This window comes from Myripristis murdjan, chromosome 24, assembly GCF_902150065.1.
Source record: "Myripristis murdjan chromosome 24, fMyrMur1.1, whole genome shotgun sequence".
Taxonomy (NCBI): domain Eukaryota; kingdom Metazoa; phylum Chordata; class Actinopteri; order Holocentriformes; family Holocentridae; genus Myripristis; species Myripristis murdjan.
The window spans coordinates 2950712-2974169 of record NC_044003.1 but is presented as its reverse complement, the minus strand read 5'-3'; the positions used below and the strand labels follow the sequence as shown (position 1 = coordinate 2974169).

Below are 23458 nucleotides of genomic sequence, written 5' to 3'. Positions count from 1 at the left end.
CAAAGTTATGAGCAGCCGTGTGTCTATCAGTGTATTTTGGCGTATCGCTTTAGAAAAGGTTGGTGGAAACAGCAAAAAAACAAACAAAAAAAACAAAAAACAAAAACGTCCTCAGTTTTGCTAACAAGTTTTTAACACTCGCTTGGGCTGGTTTGCGCCTTTTTCCAAAAAAAAAACAAAAAAAAAAAAACAAAAAAAACAGCTAATCTGCTAAATGGCCAAATAGGTTTTCACACAGCGAACATTAAACTCACATGACCGATCAGCTGTCATGTGAGTCATGTGATCAGCTGTTTCCGTTGGCAGCGTGAAACACGGCCGATGTCCCAGTTCCAACAAATTCCTGAAGCCTGGACCGCCGATTTCTGACAAAACGTTTACTGACGGTGCGACAGATTACAGACTCTCCCTGAAATCTGAGCTCTATGTTTTTCTCCTGTCACATTTTGGAGTGACTATTCTGTGATCATGTCTGAGGTCCTGGGGGAAAATACTGTTATGGGCCCTTTCATAGCAATATTTGGACTCCTCTCATATCAGCCCTGTACGGTCATATGTATTCGCCTTCACGTCTCTTTTAGCAAGACGACGTGTCTTACTTTCAGCTTTTTTCTCAAATTGGAAAAGATCAGACACTCAGGAAAAGGTGCCTCAGCCAAATTAGTTAAGAAATGGAAATCCTTCATAGATTACCCCGGACACATCATCCTAACCCCTTTTTTTTAAAATGTATTTTTATTTTATGAACTATTTATGTTTATTGAGTCATTCATGTTAGGTCTTTCCACCTTATTGTGATATGAATGACAGACATTTGTATTTGTGATTTGTTTTTGTTTTCTTTATGCTACCTCTGTTCATCGACTGCTTCTGCACATTACACATTTGCTACACTTTGAGTTTATTTAATTTTATTTAACTCTGTCTGTCATTTCCCTGTATCCATTATTGTATTTCAATAAAAAGATTAATTAAAAAAAAAAAAAAAAAAAACGTTTACTCATGGAAACGGGCCTAATTAAAAAACGATTAAATGAAAACTGGGCTGGGAAAACAGGTCTGGGTTCAGCTTGGAGGACGTGGTGACGTGGGGCGGCAGGTTTTGAGCTGCAAACAAAAACAGAAACCTCTCGGGTCTTTCTGACGTCACAGCACACGGAAACCTGCTCAGTACAACGTGACCTTTCACCCCTCAGGATCCTCGCGGTCCTTTCGGGGGGGAATCTGAAATGTGAAGAGTTTGTCTGATTCCTGATGTTTGTCGGCTGTGAAATTCAAAGCAGCCGCGGTGGGAGGAGGGTGAGCAGCTTCCTCCGTTCACGGTGACACATGACGGGAAGCGGCGGTGAGGCGGTCGAGCGTTTGGCCCGGGGCCGGTGCTCCCGGCCAGGGGAGGGGGTGTCGCTGTCACCACCTCAACATTTGGCTTCATGATGTCACCCTGAACCACCTCATCTGGCGTTCCCGTTAGCGGCCACTTTGGTCGTATCAGGAGAGGAGGGGCTGCTGGGAAAAGCCCGGCGGACCGAAAAACATCTGGGAGAGACATTAAAGCCGACTCCACGTTTTCCAAGAGCCCGGGGCCCGAGGCCGTCTCCGCTCGTTACGTAACGACGTTTTCCCCCGGCGCTCGGAGAAGCTGACAGCGCCGCCGGATCGCCTCACGCTCCTGGAACACACGGCGCTGTCAGGGACGCTGCTCTTATTTGAATGTTTTCCTCGCCCCGGCCAGAGGTTTCCATGGTGCCTTGGAAGCAGAGCGTGGCTGCCGACCCCAGAGGAACCCGTCCAAACCCAGAAACATCTCAGAGCTGACAGCCAGAGACCGAGGGACCCGCTGACAACTCCACTTTCCGAAAAGATGACGGCGGAGATTTTGCACCCGGGGCCGAATCAGAAAGACTTGAAATGTTTCTGAGAGACTTTGTGTGACATGTTTCCATCAGGTGGTCAGAAGATATGAATCGTCACCTACCAGCCAGAGGAAATAATTCCTAAAAAGTGCTGATAGTGTTAATAAAAGTGCAGAGACCCTCACAGTGTCTGAGTAAACACAGGCTCTGTAAGGAGGATCTGAGCTGTGAAAGGTTCTGCTTTCCATTTTCACACTAACCACCTAAATTGGCCAATTTGAATTAATTGCCCGTGTGAACGGCCAGAGCTGCTGCTGGCCCCGCCTCGAGCCCAGCCGCATTTTCCTGATCTGACTCCATCCGCCTGCTTTCAACATGTTTAGAAATGTTCCCAAAAAAAAAAAAAAAAAATCACTGAAACACTGCAAAAACTCAAAATCTTACCAAGAATATTTGTCTTATTTCTAGTCAAAATGTCTCATTCCACTTAAAATAAGACACGATCACCTCAGAAGTCACTTGTTTTTAGACAATTTTCATTTGAAACAAGTCAAATTAGCTTGAAACAAGTGAAAAATGTCTAAAAACAAGTTATTTCTGAGATGATCGTGTCTTATTTTAAGTGGAATGAGATATTTTGAATTATTTTAGAAATAAGACAAATATTCTTGGTAAGATTTTGAGTTTTTGCAGTGAACAAATGAAGCTGCAGTGGGATTTTCCCGTGCCTCACTGCAAAAAGTTAAAATCTTACCAAGAATATTTGTCTTATTTCAAGTCAAAAATGTCTTATTTCTAGTCAAAATATCTCATTACACTTAAAATAAGACATGATCACCTCAGAAATTACTTGTCTTTAGACAATTTTCACTTGTTTCAAGTGAAAATTTACTTGAAACAAGAAACATATTCTGCCAATGGAACAAGCAAATTTTTACTTCTTGTTTCAAGCAAATTTTAACTTGTTTCAAGTAAATTTTCTCTTGAAACAGGTGAAAATTGTCTAAAGACAAGTAATTTCTGAGGTGATCATGTCTTATTTTAAGTGTAATGAGATATTTTGACTAGTAATAAGACATTTTGACTTGAAATAAGACAAATAATCTTGGTAAGATTTGACTTTTTGCAGTGCACTGGTGGATTTTTTTTTTTTTTTTTTACCTTGTTTGAAGAAAAACAAGATTTTAACCCTGACGATGACACTAAATGACACACACACACACACACACACACACACACACACACACACACGGCGGTGGTCACCTGGCTCTCGACGGCCTTCCTGTTCTTCTGCTCTCTGATGACGGACAGCTGCAGCTCGGCCATCTTCCTCATCTTGCCGTCCATGTCGATCTTGTGCAGCAGCGAGCGGCTCTGGCAGCGCAGCAGCCGCAGCGTGTCCTCCCTGCCCTGACGCTTGGCCAGCAGCGCCGCGCTCGCCGAGTGGATCGCCGTCACCCAGTTCTCCAGGTCCGTCTGGTTGGCGGCCTGCCGAGGACACGGGGACACATCAGACCACTTACGTTTTCAGGGGACCAGTCAGGGGACCAGTCAGGGGACCAGTCAGGACCAGTCAGTGAACCAGTCAGGGGACCAGTCAGTGAACCAGTCAGGGGACCAGTCAGTGAACCAGTCAGGGGACCAGTCAGTGAACCAGTCAGTGAACCAGTCAGGGGACCAGTCAGGGGACCAGTCAGTGAACCAGTCAGTGAACCAGTCAGGGGACCAGTCAGGACCAGTCAGGGGACCAGTCAGTGAACCAGTCAGGGGACCAGTCAGGGGACCAGTCAGTGAACCAGTCAGTGAACCAGTCAGGGGACCAGTCAGGACCAGTCAGGGGACCAGTCAGTGAACCAGTCAGGGGACCAGTCAGTGAACCAGTCAGTAAACCAGTCAGGGGACCAGTCAGTGAACCAGTCAGGGGACCAGTCAGGGGACCAGTCAGGGGACCAGTCAGGGGACCAGTCAGTGAACCAGTCAGGGGACCAGTCAGTGAACCAGTCAGTGAACCAGTCAGTAAACCAGTCAGGGGACCAGTCAGTGAACCAGTCAGGGGACCAGTCAGGGGACCAGTCAGGACCAGTCAGGGGACCAGTCAGTGAACCAGTCAGGGGACCAGTCAGTGAACCAGTCAGTAAACCAGTCAGGGGACCAGTCAGTGAACCAGTCAGGGGACCAGTCAGGGGACCAGTCAGGGGACCAGTCAGGGGACCAGTCAGTGAACCAGTCAGTGAACCAGTCAGGGGACCAGTCAGGGGACCAGTCAGTGAACCAGTCAGTGAACCAGTCAGGGGACCAGTCAGGACCAGTCAGGGGACCAGTCAGTGAACCAGTCAGGGGACCAGTCAGGGGACCAGTCAGTGAACCAGTCAGTGAACCAGTCAGGGGACCAGTCAGGACCAGTCAGGGGACCAGTCAGTGAACCAGTCAGGGGACCAGTCAGTGAACCAGTCAGTAAACCAGTCAGGGGACCAGTCAGTGAACCAGTCAGGGGACCAGTCAGGGGACCAGTCAGGGGACCAGTCAGGGGACCAGTCAGTGAACCAGTCAGGGGACCAGTCAGTGAACCAGTCAGTGAACCAGTCAGTAAACCAGTCAGGGGACCAGTCAGTGAACCAGTCAGGGGACCAGTCAGGGGACCAGTCAGGGGACCAGTCAGTGAACCAGTCAGTGAACCAGTCAGGGGACCAGTCAGGACCAGTCAGGGGACCAGTCAGTGAACCAGTCAGGGGACCAGTCAGGGGACCAGTCAGTGAACCAGTCAGTGAACCAGTCAGGGGACCAGTCAGGACCAGTCAGGGGACCAGTCAGTGAACCAGTCAGGGGACCAGTCAGTGAACCAGTCAGTAAACCAGTCAGGGGACCAGTCAGTGAACCAGTCAGGGGACCAGTCAGGGGACCAGTCAGGGGACCAGTCAGGGGACCAGTCAGTGAACCAGTCAGGGGACCAGTCAGTGAACCAGTCAGTGAACCAGTCAGTAAACCAGTCAGGGGACCAGTCAGTGAACCAGTCAGGGGACCAGTCAGGGGACCAGTCAGGGGACCAGTCAGGACCACTCAGTGAACCAGTCAGGGGACCAGTCTGGGAACCAGTCAGTGAACCAGTCCGGTGTCGTGTGGTTTGTCCTCCTCAGCATCTGGACTCTGAAGAGACGTTGCTGTGACTTGGGCCGATTCAGAAGAAAACAATCTGCTGATTCTGGGTCAGATCAGCAGGATCTCCTTGTTCCTGTAGGATCTGCTGAGGGGATCAGCTGCAGGCCTGAGACACGGCCAGCAGCAGCAGCGTGGGGTTGATTTCTCATAAATTATAGTTGTTTTTCTCATAAATCTACATCTTTAATCTCAGAAATACCAAGTTATTTCTAAGCATACACTGCAAAAACTCAAAATCTTACCAAGATTATTTGTCTTATTTCAAGTCAAAAATGTCTTATTTCTAGTCAAAATATCTCATTACACTTAAAATAAGACATGATCACCTCAGAAGTAAATTGTTTTTAGACAGTTTTCACTGGTTTCAAGTGAAAATTCACTTGAAACAAGTGAAAATTTGCTTGTTTCATTGGCAAAATTTGCCAGTGGAAAAAGTGAAAATTCACTTGAAATAAGTGAAAATGAGCTAGAAACAAGAAACAAATTTTGCCAATGAAACAAGCAAATTTTCACTTGAAACAAGTGAAAATTGTCTAAAAACAAGTTACTTCTGAGGTGATCATGTCTTATTTTAAGTGTGATGAGATATTTTGACTAGAAATAAGACATTTTTGACTTGAAATAAGACAAATAATCTTGGTAAGATTTTGAGTTTTTGCAGTGTATGAGCCCCTTCATGATGATTTCCCCCCCCCACACCGGCTCAAACACACCATCCTACAGTTTGGACTGGAAGTTGTCTCTAATAAAATTTATGGCCCGGAGCACAAATTTTCTCTCCTAAAATCCATATTATGTTGGTCGGTTTGCAGGTTTTTAAAGTCTGTCTGAGGAGAGCCTCCGAGCCTCAGAGGCTCCGAGCCTCAGAGCCTCGGAGCCTCGGAGCCGACAGGAGAGGAGGCGGCTGCTCGTTAAGGAGCTCAGTTGTGGCAGTAATTAGCCGCGTGTCGGGACTCCCATCAGGGGGGTTCACACCCTGCCTTTAAGAGCTCCTCCACAGCCTGTGAGCGGTGTGTGTGTGTGTGTTTGTGGACGCGGTGTGGAGTGATTTGTGTGTGTGTGTGTGTGTGTGTGGTAAACACACTTGAGTGCTGCTCTGTGCCTGTGGAGCCGCTGCCAGGAGGACACAAGAGCCGTCCTTGTTGAAGTGGGAATCAGCCGCCAGCCACGCGCAGGAGTGTGTGTGTGTGTGTGTGTGTGTGTGTGTGTGTGCATGTGTGTGCGTGCGTGTGTGCGATGTGTTGCCAGGGCGCGGTGACCTCTGACCCCTGCAGCCTTTCACTGTTTGCTGCTGGTCGTCTTGGTGATTCAGCAGCTGGAGCTCACTCTCCTGGCCCTCGGCTTGAATCAGAAAAACTCAAAGTCTTACCAAGATTATTTGTCTTATTTCAAGTCAAAAATGTCTTATTTCTAGTCAAAATGTCTCATTACACTTAAAATAAGACATGATCACCTCAGAAGTCACTTGTTTTTAGACAATGTTCGCTTGTTTCAAGCTGATTTGACTTGTTTCAAATGAAAATTGTCTAAAAACAAGTGACTTCTGAGGTGATCATGTCTTATTTTAAGTGTAATGAGACATTTTGACTAGAAATAAGACAAATATTCTTGGTAAGATTCTGAGTTTTTGCAGTGAGCTGTTGGAAAATAGAGTCCAGCTCAACATCTCCAGAGTGCAGACAGCCTCCTGCTCCCTCACAGAAACAGAACCAAGTCTTCACTGCTGACGGGGACAAAAAGGCTTTTCCTGCACGTGAAGTTCATAAACTTTATGTTGATTTTTTTTTATTTTTATGTTGCTTGTTTGCTTATTTTTGTTGATTACATGATTTGGGTTGTGCTTATACGGTATTATAATGTTTACTGAGCCTCTGGGAGTGTCTCTGCTGCTTTGTTTTATATGTGCACGTAAATAAAATTAAAGGAGTATTCCAACATTTTGGGCAAATCCCCTTTTTCCCAGCTTCTCCAGACTGAGACCAGATGTTGGACACCATCCTCACCTCTGGACGTCCAGTGGTAGCGTTTTCTTGTTAGCTTAGCATAAAGACTTGAAGTCTATGGGAGTCGTTAGCCTGGCTCTGTCAAAGTGTTGAAATCAACCTCACAGCAGCTCTGATGTGTATTTCAAATCCTCATGATCCACTTTGTAAATCAGAGCAGCTGGGAGGTTTATGTCTCACTTTGAAATATAAAGCCAGGCTAACGACTCCCATAGACTTCAAGTCTTTATGCTAAGCTAACAGGAAACGCTCCCCATGGGAACCAAACCGCAGGACGTCCCGAGGAGAAGACGGTGTTGAACATCTTGTCTCAGTGTGGGGACGTCGGGAAAAGAGGATTCCTTTGAGTCTTGTGTTCCCGCCTCCGGAGCGCCTCTGCCTCGGAGAAATGCTGGACTCCAACTGCAATCTGCATTTTTCTGATTCTGGCCTCTCAGGCGTCCACGGAGCGCAACGTGCTCATTACCGAGCAAAACAGGCTCTCACACACACACACACACACACACACACACACACACACACACACCCGAGCGGCCCGGCTCCCTGCATGTCTGTGGTGGAGCCGAGCCGCCGCAGCATCACCTCCCCTGCACTGAAACCACGGCATGCTGGGAAAAAACTCAGACAATGAGGAGAAAACCGAGCGCATTGTAATTTAGAAAGAATGGGAGAGAACGCGTCCACTTCCTGGAAAATCACTGCGATCTCCACGGCGACGCCCTGACGCCCTTTAAGCTCACTTACATCACACCACACGGGCGGTCAGAGCCGTGTTTTCAAATGTCAACCAACACAAACTGCCCGAGGTTCCCACTTCCTGTTGATGTTCTGCAGACTACCCGAACGCCCTGCGAGCGCGGCGCCCTCACCTGGAACAGGAAGACGTCGCCGTGCGAGTTGCTCAGGCAGAAGACGTGCTCCCTCCTCGGGTGCTCCGGCACGGCCTGCACGATGCTGTCGTCGGCCAGCAGGGCGTAGCGCGGCGACAGCTCCTGCTCGCCGCCGCCGCCGCCGCCGCTCCGCCCGTACGTCTCGTAGAAGAGCAGCGTGCAACCTGAGGGGAGGTCAGAGGTCACGGTCAGCACGTATCCGTCACTGTGTGTGTTTCCTCATCACTTCTCTGTCATCCATGATGGAGAATCGACTGAGGATGAATTCATTGATCAAAAAATAATCAATAGATGAAATAACAATGATAATGGTCGTTAGCTGCAGCTGAACCTTTTGGAGTAAGCCTGATGTGGTGATGAAAATGTGCAATAACATTTAAAAATTCAAATACAGCTACAAACCATTATTAAAGGTCCAGCAGAAAATAGCAGAGCTCGAAAAGTGAAAAAAATGTGGGAAAATATTTGTTTTTTTGGTATATATATGAACACATGTGCTAAGAGATGTTATTTTATTTATTTATTTTTTTTTTATTGAGTGTTTTGATATTTCCCCCTCTCCAGCACAGTGTGTTTTCTGCACGTCGACTGTTTGATGTTTTGTTTAGTGAGAGATTTTTTATATCTACATTTGTTGATCTATAAGTCGGATCTGTTCAAGAAAAATAAAGACCAAATCAAAATCAAAAATGTGTGTAAAATGTTGATATTTCTTATGTTTTTCAACAGCCTGGAGTCAAACTGACTGCAGTGAAACACTGATAGGTACTACATAAACATAAATAAATACATATACGTTCTCAATGTCTCAATGTCTTCTTTCTGTATTTATTGCTGTCATATTTTTGTAGGATTAAAGCATATTTATACATGAGGAACATACTTTTTTACAACTAGGATTAGTGCACTGCAAAAACGCAAAATCTTACCAAGATTATTTGTTTTATTTCAAGTCAAAAACATCTTATTCCTAGTCAAAATATCTCATTACACTTAAAATAAGACATGATCACCTCAGAAGTAAATTGTTTTTAGACAAATTTGCTTGTTTCATTGGCAAAATTTGCCAGTGGAAAAAGTGAAAATTCACTTGAAATAAGTGAAAATTAGCTTGAAACAAGAAACAAATTTTGCCAATGAAACAAGCAAATTTTCACTTGAAACAAGAGACAATTGTCTAAAAACAAGTTACTTCTGAGATGATCATGTCTTATTTTAAGTGTAATGAGATATTTTGACTAGAAATAAGACATTTTTGACTTGAAATAAGACAAATAATCTTGGTAAGATTTTGCATTTTTGCATTTTTGCAGTGTGCACGTGCAAGTAGGATTAATGCACATTTTGCTACATAATGCACACTTTTGACCAAATTTCTAATGCACATGTTTTATATTTTGTATTTGTTTTCTATTTCTTATAATTTTACTTTTTTCTCTTGAGACCTGATTCCCCCTCGGGGGTCGATAAAGTATCTCTGATTGTGATTTATGTTCATCCAGCTGATCATGTAAACAGGCAGCAGGAGGGTTCTGGTGCGTTCAGGTGCTGCCGTACCTTTCAGTGTGACCCAGTACTGCCTCCAGCGGCGCCGGCCCACCAGCTCCAGCTTCCTGTCCTTGTTCAGGGTGATGAGGGCCTTGAAGGAGAGCCAGCCGGCCCGCCGCACCACGCCCTGCTCCTGCTCGAACAGCCGGTCCAGCTGTTCCACCTCGCCCGCCTCCTCCTGCTCCTCCTGCAGCCCCGCCTCCGCCTCCTCGTCCGCCTCCTCGTCCTCCTCGGACGGCTCGGTCCCCTCGGCGGCGCCGCAGCCCGTCTCCAGCTCCTGCATGAAGTTCTCGTAGATGTTCTGCCGCAGAACGTCGCCGCTCTGGGCCGGGTTCTGAGGGCCCGGCAGGCTCCTGGAGGAACCGCAGAGCACCGAGTGGACCTGGCTCTGGCTCTGGTTCTGGTTCTGGTTCTGGTTCTGGTTCTGGTTCTGGTTGAGGACGTGGAGCGGGTTGGAGGACCACAGCGTGCCGCCGTCCAGTCCGCCGCTGAAGACATCGCTCGCCTCGCTGCCGTACGGCTCCTGGGGAGAAATCAGGGAGGAGGATCATTTAGATTTGTTTGCCTTTAATTAGCAACAGTCCTGACCAACCAGGAGACGGCACTGAACCCCAGGTGCTTCCTGTGCACAGACACACACACACACACACACACACACACACACACAGACAAAGAGATATTTACCGTCCTGAAGGTGTTTAGCAGAAGGCGACTCGCAGGAGGAGGGCGAGTTAAACATCGAGCTAAACTCCCAAAAGCTTCCTCCTGTGGTTTGTGTTTGTGCTGTTTTCACTCCGACTAAAAGGTGTCACATCTTTTTATCAAGTCATTCAGTCTCATCCTCAGAGTTCAAATTTTGCTTTTCTTCAAACAAATTTTTAAAAAAAAAAAGTCTGCCAGTGGTATGAGATAATCCCGGTTGTTTCCTATGCAGTTTTACAAGAATGTCTCTGGGAAAAGAAATAAAATTTGACTCGATTCAAGGAAATTCTGGGAGCAAGTTGATCATCGGTGGAAACAAGTGGGATTATCTCATCCCACTAGCGGATTATTGACCTTGTTTGGAAGAAAACTTAAGATTTGAACACTGACGATGAGACTGAACAGGGGCGCCGCCAGGAATTTTGGGCCCCATGAAAAAAAAAAAATTATTTACTCAATGATGGTTTAATAATTCTATATTCGTTTTTACCTATTTTTGGGGCCCCTGTCAGGCAAGGGCCCCTGGAATTGACCTAACTTTTCCCCCCATATCCGGCGCCCCTGAGACTGAATGCCTTGTTCAGATGCAGATGGACACACGTTCTGGCTTTGCTTCAATCCGCCTTCCATGCAAATCCATTGTCTTGACGTTAATGGAATCATCTGCCTTATTCTGCCTGGTCTCAGCAGATAGAAACAGACGTCACTGTGTGCTGTTGTAACACACCCAGAGACGTATTCCCTGCTCGCCTGTGTTCCCCCGGGGGGGCCGTGACCCGGGACGAGGTGCTCAGATAGATCAGGTGTCCCGGATGAAGCGGCACACTGACCTCAAATTCATTACGATCAATTACAAGCACACACTTCCTCTGCAGCAGGAGAAAGGCAGGGCTCTGGGCCGTGTCGGACGGCGGACTCAGATGACGGTTTCATTAAAAGTCGCTCCTCCTCCTCCTGCTTTGTCTCGGTCACGGCGAGCGCACGTACATGCACACACACAACCAGAGGAAACGCGATGACCCGGCTCCTGCTGCGATACGTCCGTACACATGTGGCACATTCCAGCCGGGGAGGACACACGGCCTCGTTTTCATGCCAGGAATGCAAATAACAAAGCGGCGTTGTTACCGTGCCAGTGAAGTTTAACCTGTTAGCCACTTATCTCAACAAGTAAACAATGGATTTGGCTGCAAAAATTTGGCAAACAGAAAACTTCGAGCCCGAGAATCAGCTGATCGGATTTGGGTTGCGGTCGGCCACTCAGATTTCTGCCATTAAATGACTCTCAGGTTTAAGCCATAATTGCTGTGGTGCGTTCAGGGGCAGCTGGGAAAGTCCAGGACATCCACGACTTCATGGTCAGCTGCTAAATGGCTCTATTTTTGTATTTTAGATCTTTTGACACATTCCTGCCCATCACCTCTTCTCTCTTAGTTTAATGTTTGTTTGTTATTTGTAAGCACAATCCCTGATGGAAAAAATCAACAAAAATAAAATGAAAAAATAAAACTGTACTGTCAGTGGCTTTGCCAGTTTGAGATTTGTTTGCTTCACATGTTTGTGTTCAAATGAAAGAGCGTGCACGGTGACACAGAAGCTCTTCTGCACGTGTTTATTGGACCTCTGCTCTCTCCTCTATACTGTGCTTACATTATCATTATTTATGTCACCAACAGGCCACCGTACACCGTGCAGGCGAGCTGTCGATGCTGTAATTCCTACTTGTGGCCAACAGAGGTCGATAAAAGTCACAGATTACTTAATGCCCCTTTAAGATATCATGACTTTTGAATAACCTGCTGATTTGTTTGTGAGGAAACAAAAAGGGTTTACGAGCTTTGTAAAGCTTTAACGAGCCAATCAGCTTTGATGGGGCTAATTATTATTGCTAATTGCTAATCGGGTGTTAATGTGTTTTATTGCCTTTATTTTTCAGCACTTAGCAGCTTCAGGAAGTGTGTTGGCAAACACACAAAGACAACTGCATTACCTGCTGTACACATAAATTGTTTATTTCTCAAATAGATCTTCAATAATTCAGAATACAATGTTCATCTGCATCTTCACATCCTGATCACTCATATCCCTGCATAAATGAATTAAAACACATGTCAGATATCTCCTTGGAAGCCGTAAAAAGAGATTAAAGAGCTGCCGGGCTCCTCGGGCCCAGCTCATGTCAGCAGATCCCAGCTGTGACACTCGGGTTCCTCCCAGACAGGACGTGAGCTCATCCTGCCGACTGTAAACAGGAAGCAGCCTTTATCCCTGCTGCCAAGTCCCAGACACAATATGCCAGCGCCGCAAACAATATCATCAGATTACTGATGTGTATTTAGAGAAACATGAACGTGATAGGTCAGCGTGAGTGCTGATATGATCCAGAAAGTTTGTGTAAGCTCTATTCCCACTGGAACGTCCATCATATTCAGTTATTTTACATCTAAAATCATCAGAATTCTCCTGAATGAGACTTTAAATAGGATGATAATACTATTATTACTGCTACTATGACTTGTACTACCAGTATCAGGTGAGGTTGGTGTTCACATTTGTGATTATAAGAAACAAATTCTACTTTATCATTCATGGTGTCGATGGATTTTTGTACAATTTACAGGTAGGTCTGATCAGAACAACAGGAATAGGAAAGGGATTGTTATTTGGAATAACACACTAAACCAAAAACTAATTAATTTCTTATAGATATTGTGTTTTTTCTGTCTCTGAATTTTCTTTTCTTTTCTTTTTTTTTTTTTTGCATTTTGTTGTTGTGTATTTGACAATTTTGTTTTTGTTTTCATTGTAGGTTAGTATTGTTTCATATGTAGAGTTATTTTACTTATTTACCAATTCTTTACTTTATTTCTTGTTTTTGTCTTTTTGTGTTATTGATAAAGTGTGTTTAGGGAAAGTGTGGTATTTGCCAAAACAGCCAAAGTGACTCTACATCCTAGTACACTGATATACCTTCCATGTTTTAATTTGTAAACACAGTATTCAGCTGCTCCCTGTATGCAGATGATGTAGATATTTATGTTAATGATGCTGCGCTTGTTTTGTTGTTGTTTGTTACCTGTATCCTTCTCTTCTTCCTGCTCAGACTTCCTGTCCAGTCGCTCAGGCGTCTGATGCGACTTTTCAGGAAGTCCTTCCGGCTGTTCCCCGTGGTGGCACTAACAGGCTCCGCCCTGCGACACGGCAGCGTACGAGATGCATACCGCTGCTCCTCGCCGCCTCCTGGGCCCTCCTCCTGGATGACGGCGTCCAGAAGCACGGACGAGGAGGCCGGTGAGCCCCTCTGTTGCTGCAGCAGCCCGTTGTGGAGCATCGTGGATGCAGTGGGAAAGGGGGCCGTGGTGTTGGCGCTCGGGTAGAGCTCGGTCAGGGACGCGGTGGCAGGCAAACCCAGGCTGAGCTCGCTGGGCTCCGGCTGCATGATCACCGAATCCCCAATGCCGCTGTCGTCTGTCCGGCCAGAGGAGCACGTGTTGTATCCGGTGCTGCTGTACCCGCGGGGGGTGAAGTCGCTGCTGACGTTGGTGTCAGCGGTTGGGAAGAGGAGGCTGGTGCTGAATCCAGGGGAAATGTCCTCAATCTGGGCCGAGGAGAAGGTGTTGTACCCGCTGCTGGCGTAGCCGCCGCCGGTTTCCTCGGTGCGGGTAGAGGAGTACGTGGTGTAGCCGCTGCTGTTGTCTGTGCTCTGCCCGCAGGTGAAGACGTTGTCGGCCAGTTCGGTGCCGTTTCCCCACGGCGAGTCGTACCAGGAGCCCTCTGAGCTCAGCGAGCTGCCTTTACTGGTGCGAAGGGACGGCTCCGGGACGTTGGTGGCGGTGGGGTGGCTGCCCAGGCCCTGTGTCTCCACTGGGACAACCCTCGCATTAGTGAACTCCACCCGCATGCTGCCATCCTTGCTGAGCAGCACCTTGGGGCTGCTGTCGGGGCTCCGCCGGCCGCACATCCCGATACCGTTACTCTCCCCGCTGCTCTCCAGGTACCCAAAGCGACGGACGCCTTTGCAGCCGGCTTGCAAACGCTCACCTCGGACGAACCTCTGCGGAGATCCGGCTCTCAGCTTGCTGCCGGGCCCTTCGTGGTGCCAGGACCCATAAGGCTGTGCGGCGGCGGTGGCGGCGTAGCACCTGGCCGGCCCCCTGCTCCCCTCGCTTCCCCGCCACCAGCTGTGAGCGGACTGCACCTCCTCCTTCCTGCAGTGGAACCGCAGCGAGCAGGACTTGGTCGGGGAGACGAAGCTGCTGTTGTGGCTGTCTGTGTTTCCCATTCTGATCTGGAAGAGGACCGAGGCAGATGACATCATCACCATGAGACAGACGGTGGACGTAAATCAAAGCACAACATGTGTGTGTGTGTGCGCTGCTGTTTTGCTGCACTTTAGCATACACACACACATCAGACACGACTCAGGCTGGGGCTCCTGAGGGTTTACATGTTGTTGCTGAAGCTGCTGATTCTTTACGCTGCCCAGTATCTTTGAATTTGATCATTTTCTTGCCAAAACAGTTTCAGTGTTTTATTCACAGAATATTATTCCTGACAAACAGCATTTAGGCCAGAGACACGACAACTCTCCACTGAACCCCATAATACTACAGTTACTAGCAACAATAAGTACTGCTGGTGCTATTACTGCTACTACTACCTCTATTATCAATGCCACTACCACCACTCCTGATACTACTGGTACTTTGGCTACTACTGCAGTATACTGCACAGCTCAGTAGATATCTTTAAAAGAAGATTAAAAAACCCACCTTTTCACTCTAGCCTTTAACTAGCTCCTATTTCATTCCAATTTTATTTGCATCTTTTGTTTTATTTTTAAAGTTCTCGTCTTTAGCTGTTTCCTCTTTTAACTCCACCCTGTGCTGTGTTTTCATTCTTTTTAATGTTTTATTTTAACGTGTTTTCTAATGTTCTTTTTACTGTGAAGCACTTTGAGCTGCAATTCTTGTATGAAAGGTGCTATACAAATAAAGTTTTATTATTATTATTATTATTATTATAACTGCTACTACTACAACAGTACTACTACTACAACTGCTACTGTTGATACTAACACCGCTACTACCACTACCACTACTACTACTACTACTACTGCCACTACTACTACTACTAATACTACTACTACCACCACTCCTCCTCCTCCTCCTCCTCCTCCTACTACTACTGCCACTACTACTACTACTACTACTACTACTACTACTACTACTGCTGTTACTACAACAGTTGTTAACACTGATGCCAGTACTGGAAACAGATTTATGTATATTTGAATTGAATCTGATCAAAACTTCATGTTAAAGTTCCCCCACAGACAAACACTGCAGTCCTGATCAATACCTACAATAATAATAAAAAAAAACCTTCTCCATATCCATCACACATCAGAGGCGGATCTCACTGACCAGGAAACGTCAGATATTTTGTTTTGGCCTCAGGAAGCAGCAGCAGCTCTTACCGGCGTCAGGGTTTTGTCCTCAGGAGAAACTCAGCAGCTCCTTCATGCTCCTCCTGCCTCGTCCGAGCCGAGCTCCTCTGTGCCGAGCTGCTCTCCGCCGCCTCCAGCTCCCTCCCTCGCTCGCTCTCTCTCTCTCTCTCTCTCTGTGTGTGTCTATGTCGCTCGCCCTCTCTCTCTCACACCAGCTCATCTGTTGGGGGAAACAAGACAGAAGAGGGAGGAGGGGCTTCAGCTCCACACAGACTTTCCTTTTGTGAGTGTGTGAGCCCGCTGTGGTCAGGACCCCCCCCCCCCAAAACACACACACACACACACACACACACACAATATAAACACACACACACACACCCCTCCCCTCGCTCTGAAGCTCTTCCATGACGTCGCGCTCCTGCTGCTGAAGGGGCTTTTTTTTTTTTTTTTTTTTTTTTTTTTTAAACCAGACCTCATTCTGTCTCCTGTTTATTTTGGTTCGCTGGAATGTCGAGCAATTTTCTCCTCATTTTCTGTCTTTCTGTTTGGTCTTTTTTTTGTCTCTCTCTCTCTTCAAACTTCAATCTGAAACTATCAGGCTCAAGCTGAAGTCACCGGCCTGTTTGCTGTTTTTAAGCAGCGCCGTTCACGGTCCCATCGGGTTTCAAGTGTTCAAGGGCGATAAAACAAAACGAAACAAAAAAAGATATGAAGACGCAGTGACAATAATTACAGAGCGTCATGCTAAACAGCCTCAGAGCCGTCAAAGTGCAAAACTATAATAAGTGTGGCTCCAGTGGGAAGCCAGAGTCAGTGAGGGACTGGGACAAAGATCCACTTTGGCTTTTCTGTTCCAGTTTGGTTTCCACTCTGAAAAACCAAGTGTTGCTGTGAAGGTGTGACACGAGTTAGAAAACACACACGGCTGTTTTCCTGTTTGTAATCCCCTAATTTCCTTGAGTCTCGAGTGTCATCTTTTATTCTTTATTTTTTATTTACTTAATCTTGTACTCTGTGGCTACTGCTGAAAACTGTGAATTTCCTTCGGGATGAATAAAGTATCTATCTATCTATCTATCTATCTATCTATCTATCTATCTATCTATCTATCTAATTTAAGCCACAGAATTCAGAATATTCCCAGACTTTCCCTGCCCGGATTAAACCTCTCCAACCTGCACCATATTCCAGGAATATTCCATAATCTGAGAATCTGGTAAAATGTCCCGTGTTGACATCACGGCCCAAACAGCGTTCCTCCTCTGCAGCCTCGCCGCCGGCTTCCTGAGCGAGCCGGGCAGGGGTCAAAGGTCGCGGCGTACTTGAGGTTCAGTGTGTTTCTAAGAGCCGGAGAGGCGAGGCGGGGCTACGCCCACCCGTCCTGTCCCGGACGTCAGAGGTCAGCGGGGAGGAAGAGGGCACACCCGGCAGCAGCACAATGCACCGCCGAGCCCCCGCAACACTTAGCCGACCTTTGACCTTTTGTCATTTAAACAAGACGGGAAGCTGTGAGGCGAAGCGGCGACAGCTGGGAGGCGAGACGACCTCAGCGCGACACAGTTACCCACAAGGCCCTGCAGCACACTGAGCGCCATGCTAACACTTTAGCACATGCTCTGTTAGCCCACAGCAGCTCTGTGCTAACACTTCACGAGTTTATGTTGCCTTCAAGTGCATGTTGGAAACACTGTATTCAGGAGTTAGTAGTACACGAACACCTTCAGGGTCACAACGACAAGTGGGAAATTTTAAACTATCGCCAACAGGCTCTCAGTAAAGGTGTGTAAGAAACTCACTGAGAAAAAAATCCTCCAGTGTCTACATGAGAGGCTTTTAGGTCGCCATGGTTACATGATATTAACAACCACAGCATTTAAACACATCACACCTCCCGTGTCAGATTTACGAGCTTCCGACATGCACATGAAGGTAACTTTCTATAAAAATCAGAGAAAGAGAGAGAGAGAGAGAGAGAGAGAGAGAGAGAGAGAGAGAGAGAGAGGGAGAGAATCAGGGGGGGGGGGGGGGGGGGGGGGGGGGGGGGGGCTGGACGGTCGCTTTGTCAAAGGTCACGACTGGACTTGAACCTGTGATGTCATCAGTGATGTCACATGACATGTTCAGCTCGTCCAGATGTTTCAGATTTGTTTTCATGTTTGGGTCCAGCAGCATGCAGTGACGGTGTGTTTCTGCTGCTTCAGATGACATAATCTGAGATAATCCTGCACCTGTGTTCAGCGCAGTTTCACTTTCAGGACTTTCAGGGGTTTGTTTTCGAGGAACATAAATCTCAGAATCAGCCACCTGGACCAAGAAAATCCCACAAACAAGTTGATGAGCGTCAGAAACGAGTGGGATTATCTCGTCCCGCTGGCAGATTTCTGACTGTGTGTCGAGAAAAAAACAGGATCTGGAGGATTGGGCAGCAGATTTTGGTGTGAACTCGTCCCACACGGGAGATCACCAGGTCACATAACCTGCGTGTTGCCTTCAGTGTCGTCACGTAAACTCCAGCGCTGTACAGGAAGCTGCCCAGAGCAGACAGCAGGTCCCTTCATTTTCATTTATTTCACACTAGAGACTCCACACTCTAACACACACACACACACACACACACACACACACACACACACACACACAGAGCAGTTTGCAGCCTGCCGTGCACTTTTGTCTGTCTGTCCCATCGGCCATCTGCAGCCTCGGAGGGGGAACCCCGACACGGGCGACCCCTCGCATTCTTCCCCAACAATGACCCCCCCGCCCGGCCCCTCCCCCCCGTCCCCCCCGTCCCCCCCGTCCCCCCCGTCCCGTGAGTCGGCCATATTGTGCAGGAATTCATGAGATGTGAGCTGAAAAGGAGCGGCTTCATGGGCTGAGCAGCCTCGGCTCTGTTTGCCCCGTCTGGACGCAGGAATGCCACCTGCTGCCCCGATGACATCACACTGTTAATCCACAGGTTACGAAGACACGTTCAGGGACATCGGGACAAGTCAGATTTTACTTTTAAAGTGTGTTTTGAAGGATAATGCAACTCCAAAGTGATTTACGTGCATGATGAAAACACTGATCTCAGCACCGCTCTCATGTTAGCTACACAATTTCCCTTCACTGAGTTATAATGTTTAAAGGAATATTCCAACATTTTGGAATTTTTGGAATAATAATAATAATAATAATAATAATAATTTGGAATAAACAAAATCTCCTTTTTCCCGACTTCCCCAGACTGAGACCAGATGTTGGACACCAGTTTCTCCTCTGGACGTCCACTGGTTCAGTTCCTATGGGGAGCATTTCCTATTAGCTTAGCATAAAGACTTGAAGTCTATGGGAGTCGTTAGCCTGGCTCCATCAAAGACGTGTATTTCTCCTTTTTAGTTTTAGTTTATTAACTTTATTTTCTTTGTTGTATTTTTTTATTTTTAGTATTTTTTCATCTTTTTTTTTCCTGTAAAGTGTCTTTGAGTAGTGAGAACACTGCTCTACAAATAAAATGTGTTATTTACTGTTGTTTATCTTGAAAGTGCAGCTCTCCTTTCATTTTGCTCTTTAAAAAAATCTTTAAATGAACTGACTTGTAAACAGTTAATTTATCTGGTTATTATTGCTTTGGTTATGTGTTAATTGTTATCTTTTATCATGCTTATTAGTGATATTTAGAGTTTTTCCCCTGCAGCTGTGGATTATTTTGCTGCTTTCAACAAATTTAACTTTTTTTTTTCCCTCACAAGAGAAAGTTCCTCTCAGATATTTGGCTCAAAATAAGGAAACTGTCTAATCAAGTAAAAGTGACTGAAATTAGTTGCCTCGTGACCTGTGATCATTTTATTTAAAATAAGCGTGAGACGTCGTGTTTACGAGATAAGACTCATTTGTTTCCAGAGAGTTCTTCCTGTTTGGCTCCTGCAGGGAGATTCACCGGCTTTACCATAAATAAAACTCCCAGTAAAAGCCACTTGTTGAGCTCTCTGTCAGCGGAGTGAGGCTTTTGTCTGAGGCCGGGCGGACAGGAAGCAGGAAGCAGCGGCAGGAACCTGAACGCACCACAAAGCTCAAACTGCACTTAAACATCCCATTTCTGCTCTTCTGCTCAGCCGAAGGGAAGACAGTCGAATCCTTCAGCTGCTTCTATTCCTGGACGACCGACATCAGACAGACAGAGAGAGAGAGAGAGAGAGAGAGAGAGAGAGAGAGAGAGAGAGAGAGAGAGGCAGAGAGAGAATCGTACTGCAGTAGAAGTAGAAGTTCTTTTAAAGGGGCATTACGCTCAACTTAAGTGATCCACACTTATTTTTTTTTTTTTGCCAGTTGAGTCTAAATGGTCCTCACTGCTGCAGCTTTTATTGTGAAATTCAGAAAATGATAAAAAGTAGAGCCAACAAAGCAGAAGCAGGTTCCTCTTCTCATCTTCGCTGACTGGGCTTTTATTGTGAAAGGCTCCACAGTCGGTCACTGATCATGTGTTCTCTGTGATGGCTCTGATTTAAAATGCAGTAAATGTAATCAGTTACTCTCCCCTCTGAGTACGCCACCATGAGGCCGGTCAGAGAATGTACAACAGAACAGTTCAGAGACGAGGAGCGCGTGGCCACAGACCCCTAATCTCATCACCTCAAATAATCTGCACATTAATCCAGAATAAGAAGAATTGTTAGCTGCTGCCGCCACCAAATAACTCCGATAAACATGAAGAACCTTTAGGCCTTTAAAGAACCACAGGAAGTGTGTGAGGAACCAGCCGCTGATGGTTCTCTGTAGAACCGGAGATCCTTTATTTCTCAGAGAGTGAGCTCTCGTCCCTGTCGGGCTGCAGCGGGACATGCAGCGGCGGGACGGCCTGAAACAGGGTCCTGTGTGGAGAACAGAGCAGCAGTGACGGGGTGTGTGTGTGTGTGTGTGTGTGTGTGTGTGTGGGGTGGGGTGCGTCTTGCAGGGAGGGGCCACGGTGCAAAAGGAGCGCTCCACTCCACTTCTTGGGAAAGCACAAAGGAGCTTCGATAAGGAGCGGGGGGAGGGGAGGGCGGGGGGGTCACGTTCCCTCCATCACAGGAAGTGTGCCTGGGTGGGGGGTGGGGGGGTGATGGGCGGGTGGGGGTCCCGCTTCCTGTCCGGGCTGACTGCGGCTCTTGTGCGGCCCGCTGGCAGACGGGTGCGGCCGCTGCAGCTGCTTCCTCCTCTGCAGCCCGGAGAGAAAGTAGTCCCGTCCCAGGAGGAGGAGGAGGAGGAGGAGGAGGAGGATGAAGGCAGAAACTGCACAGATCCAAAGAGATGAAGAACTTTTCAAAAAAAATGTTTCTTCCAGGTTTTAAGGCCCCGAAGCCTCAGGAAACAAACTGTGAGGCGAGCAGCTCTTGGATTTAATCTGAAAGTTAATCTCCATCCCAGCAGCAGGGAGAGGAGACGAGCAGAATACACAACAAACACAACAAACACGGCACAACTCACTACTGACTTTCTCAAAAAAGTTTCTTGTGGCAAAAAAAAAAAAAAAAAAAAAAAAAAAAAAATCAAGTCATCATATTCAGAGATAAATGTTCTTTTCTTTTGTATTTAATGGATTTTATTCAAAATCCATTAAATGACGGGAAAGAAAACGGGTTTTCAAAAATGTAGTAACTTAAACAAACTCAGCCGTTTAGTCTCGTCTCCCATCAGTCACATCATCCCAGTGTTCAAATCTGAGTTTACATCAAACACGATCCAATAATCCACCAGTGGGATGAGATAATCCCACGTGTTTCCAAAGGAGTGTCTTTTGTTTCAGGGATTTTTTCTCTCTGGGAGCATAAAGTCTAAATGTGTTGAGACGAGGCAGATCAGCCGCCGGGATCAACGAAATGACTCAAGAAAGTTCTGGAAACAAGTGGATTAAGTGGGATTATCTCATCCCGCTGGTGCATTATCGATCCTGTTGGAAGAAAGACCAGCCCAGAAGAGTGCCGAGCTCAGCAAAATAAGAAAACCCAGGCAGAGGGCAGGGTCTCCGCAGACACACACACACACACACACACACACACACACACACACACACACACAGACTGCTAGTGGCTCACAGTCATGCTGGAGAGGATTATTTTTGTATGAGCCTATACACTGTTTTTATTTTATTTTATTTTATTTTATTTATTTATTTATTTGCAGTTGAAACCAGAATACACTGTATAAAAAGACACATGACCGTTTTTTTCCTCACTGACCGACCTTAAATCAGACTAAACCTTTCCTGTTTTAGGTCAGTTGGGATTACTAAAATTATTTCTATTCGCTAAATGCCAGAAGAAAGAGAGAGAAATTTTTTTTTAGAGAATTTCTTCCGCAGTGTCCCGGGTTCAAATCCGACCTCAGGCCCTCGGCTGCAGGTCGACCCCTCTGCCTCCTGTCACTGTCACATAAAGCAGAAATGCCAAAAAAAAGTAATGTTTCAAAAAAATTAAGTTAAAAGATATGACATATTTGAAAGCCCGTCCTTTTCTCCCCTCAGTCTCAGACACGTTTTGGTCAAATTTTGCTTCCAGTCGGATCAAATCAAATCCAGAGAGAGTTCATAACGAGACGAGCGGACAGAGGTGTGCTGTGCCACGACGTGACGTTGATTTATTGAGCGTTTGGCTGCGATGGCCAGATAACCTTCTGCTGTCCGGACCAAACTGCATCTGAGCTGCTCTCAGATCTGATTAGGCTCTCGTTAGCGTCCGACACCGACCGCCGCTTCATTCAATTAACCCGCCATTAGATCAGACGCATCAATCCGGGGCGGCAGCTGCACGGCCTGCTGGGAGCTGGGAGGAGGAGGAGGAGGAGGAGGAGGAAGGAATGAACTGCACAGATCCAAAAAGCTGAAGAGTTTTTCTTATTTTTTTTTCTAAGGTTTTAAGTTCCCAACACCTCATGAAATAAACTTTGATGTGAGCAGATCTTTGATTTAATCTGAACATGTTTTTTTTTCTTGTTTCAAGAAACTGAGGAAATCTTCTTTCTTTCTTGTGGCTTTCTGAAAATGTATGAAATTCCACTATTTTTTTTTTTTATGGATTTTATTTTACTGATCCTACAGAACCAAAACACGACCAAACACGTCTGAAAATGACTGGAAAAAAAGGACGGGTTTTCAAAAATGCAGTAACTTAAAACTTTATCTCAGCTGTTTAGTCTCGTCTCCCATCAGCCTCAGTTTCCTTCAAACGAGATAAAAATAATCCTCCAGTGGGATGAGATAATCCCATTTATTTCCAACGCTAATCGACTTGTTTCCAGAATTTTCCTGAAACAAGCATCGTTTTCTGGATCCTAGTGGCTGCTCTGCCTTGTTCTGCCGTGTTTCTTGAATTTCTTGAAAAACTGCACAGGAAAACCAGTGGGATTATCTAATCCCACTGGCAGAGTGACGTGTTGAGGTGCAGATTTTTCACTGTGAGCAGCTGAGGCTGTTTGTCTCTGTGAGGACAATAAAGACTACAGCCGTTTCTCTTGAACAGAGTTTAGGGAAACCCACTTGAGGATTAAAAAACAAACAGCTCCTTGTATGTGTGGGACCCCTGCGGGCCCCCTCAGTGACCCCGGCAGGTCCCAGGGCCCCAGTCTGAGAAACCATTAGCCCATGTATGTGCTCTCTTGTCACCTCAACAAGCTTCTCTGAGCTGTGAGAGGCGAGTCACAGCTCCCTGAATGCAACACGACAACTGTGAGCTTTTCAATTAGCGCCCGGCGACAAGTGTGTGAGGCTGTCACACACACACACACACACTCTGCCTCCGGCTTTGTCCTGAACGAGAGAGAGAGAGAGAGAGAGGTCTGGACAAAGCAGGGCGAGTGCCCGGCGTCGGGCCCTTTTCATTCAGACTCCAGATGCCGCTGAGG

At 46.6% G+C, this 23458-nt stretch overlaps 1 protein-coding gene across 1 annotated transcript in view; it reads right to left on the bottom strand.

Moving 5' to 3' along the window:
• tiam2b (TIAM Rac1 associated GEF 2b) overlaps positions 1-15725 on the bottom strand; it is a 46240-nt gene extending 30515 nt beyond the window's left edge. The window contains exons 1-5 of the mRNA XM_030047544.1: positions 15632-15725; positions 13229-14440; positions 9460-9973; positions 7882-8066; positions 3117-3341 (exon numbers count right to left, since the gene is read on the bottom strand). Of these exons, the coding sequence (XP_029903404.1) occupies positions 3117-3341; positions 7882-8066; positions 9460-9973; positions 13229-14434 (2130 nt within the window). The 5' untranslated portion in view covers positions 14435-14440; positions 15632-15725. The remainder of the gene's footprint in view (positions 1-3116; positions 3342-7881; positions 8067-9459; positions 9974-13228; positions 14441-15631) is intronic.
• Between the last annotated feature and the right edge of the window lie 7733 nt (positions 15726-23458).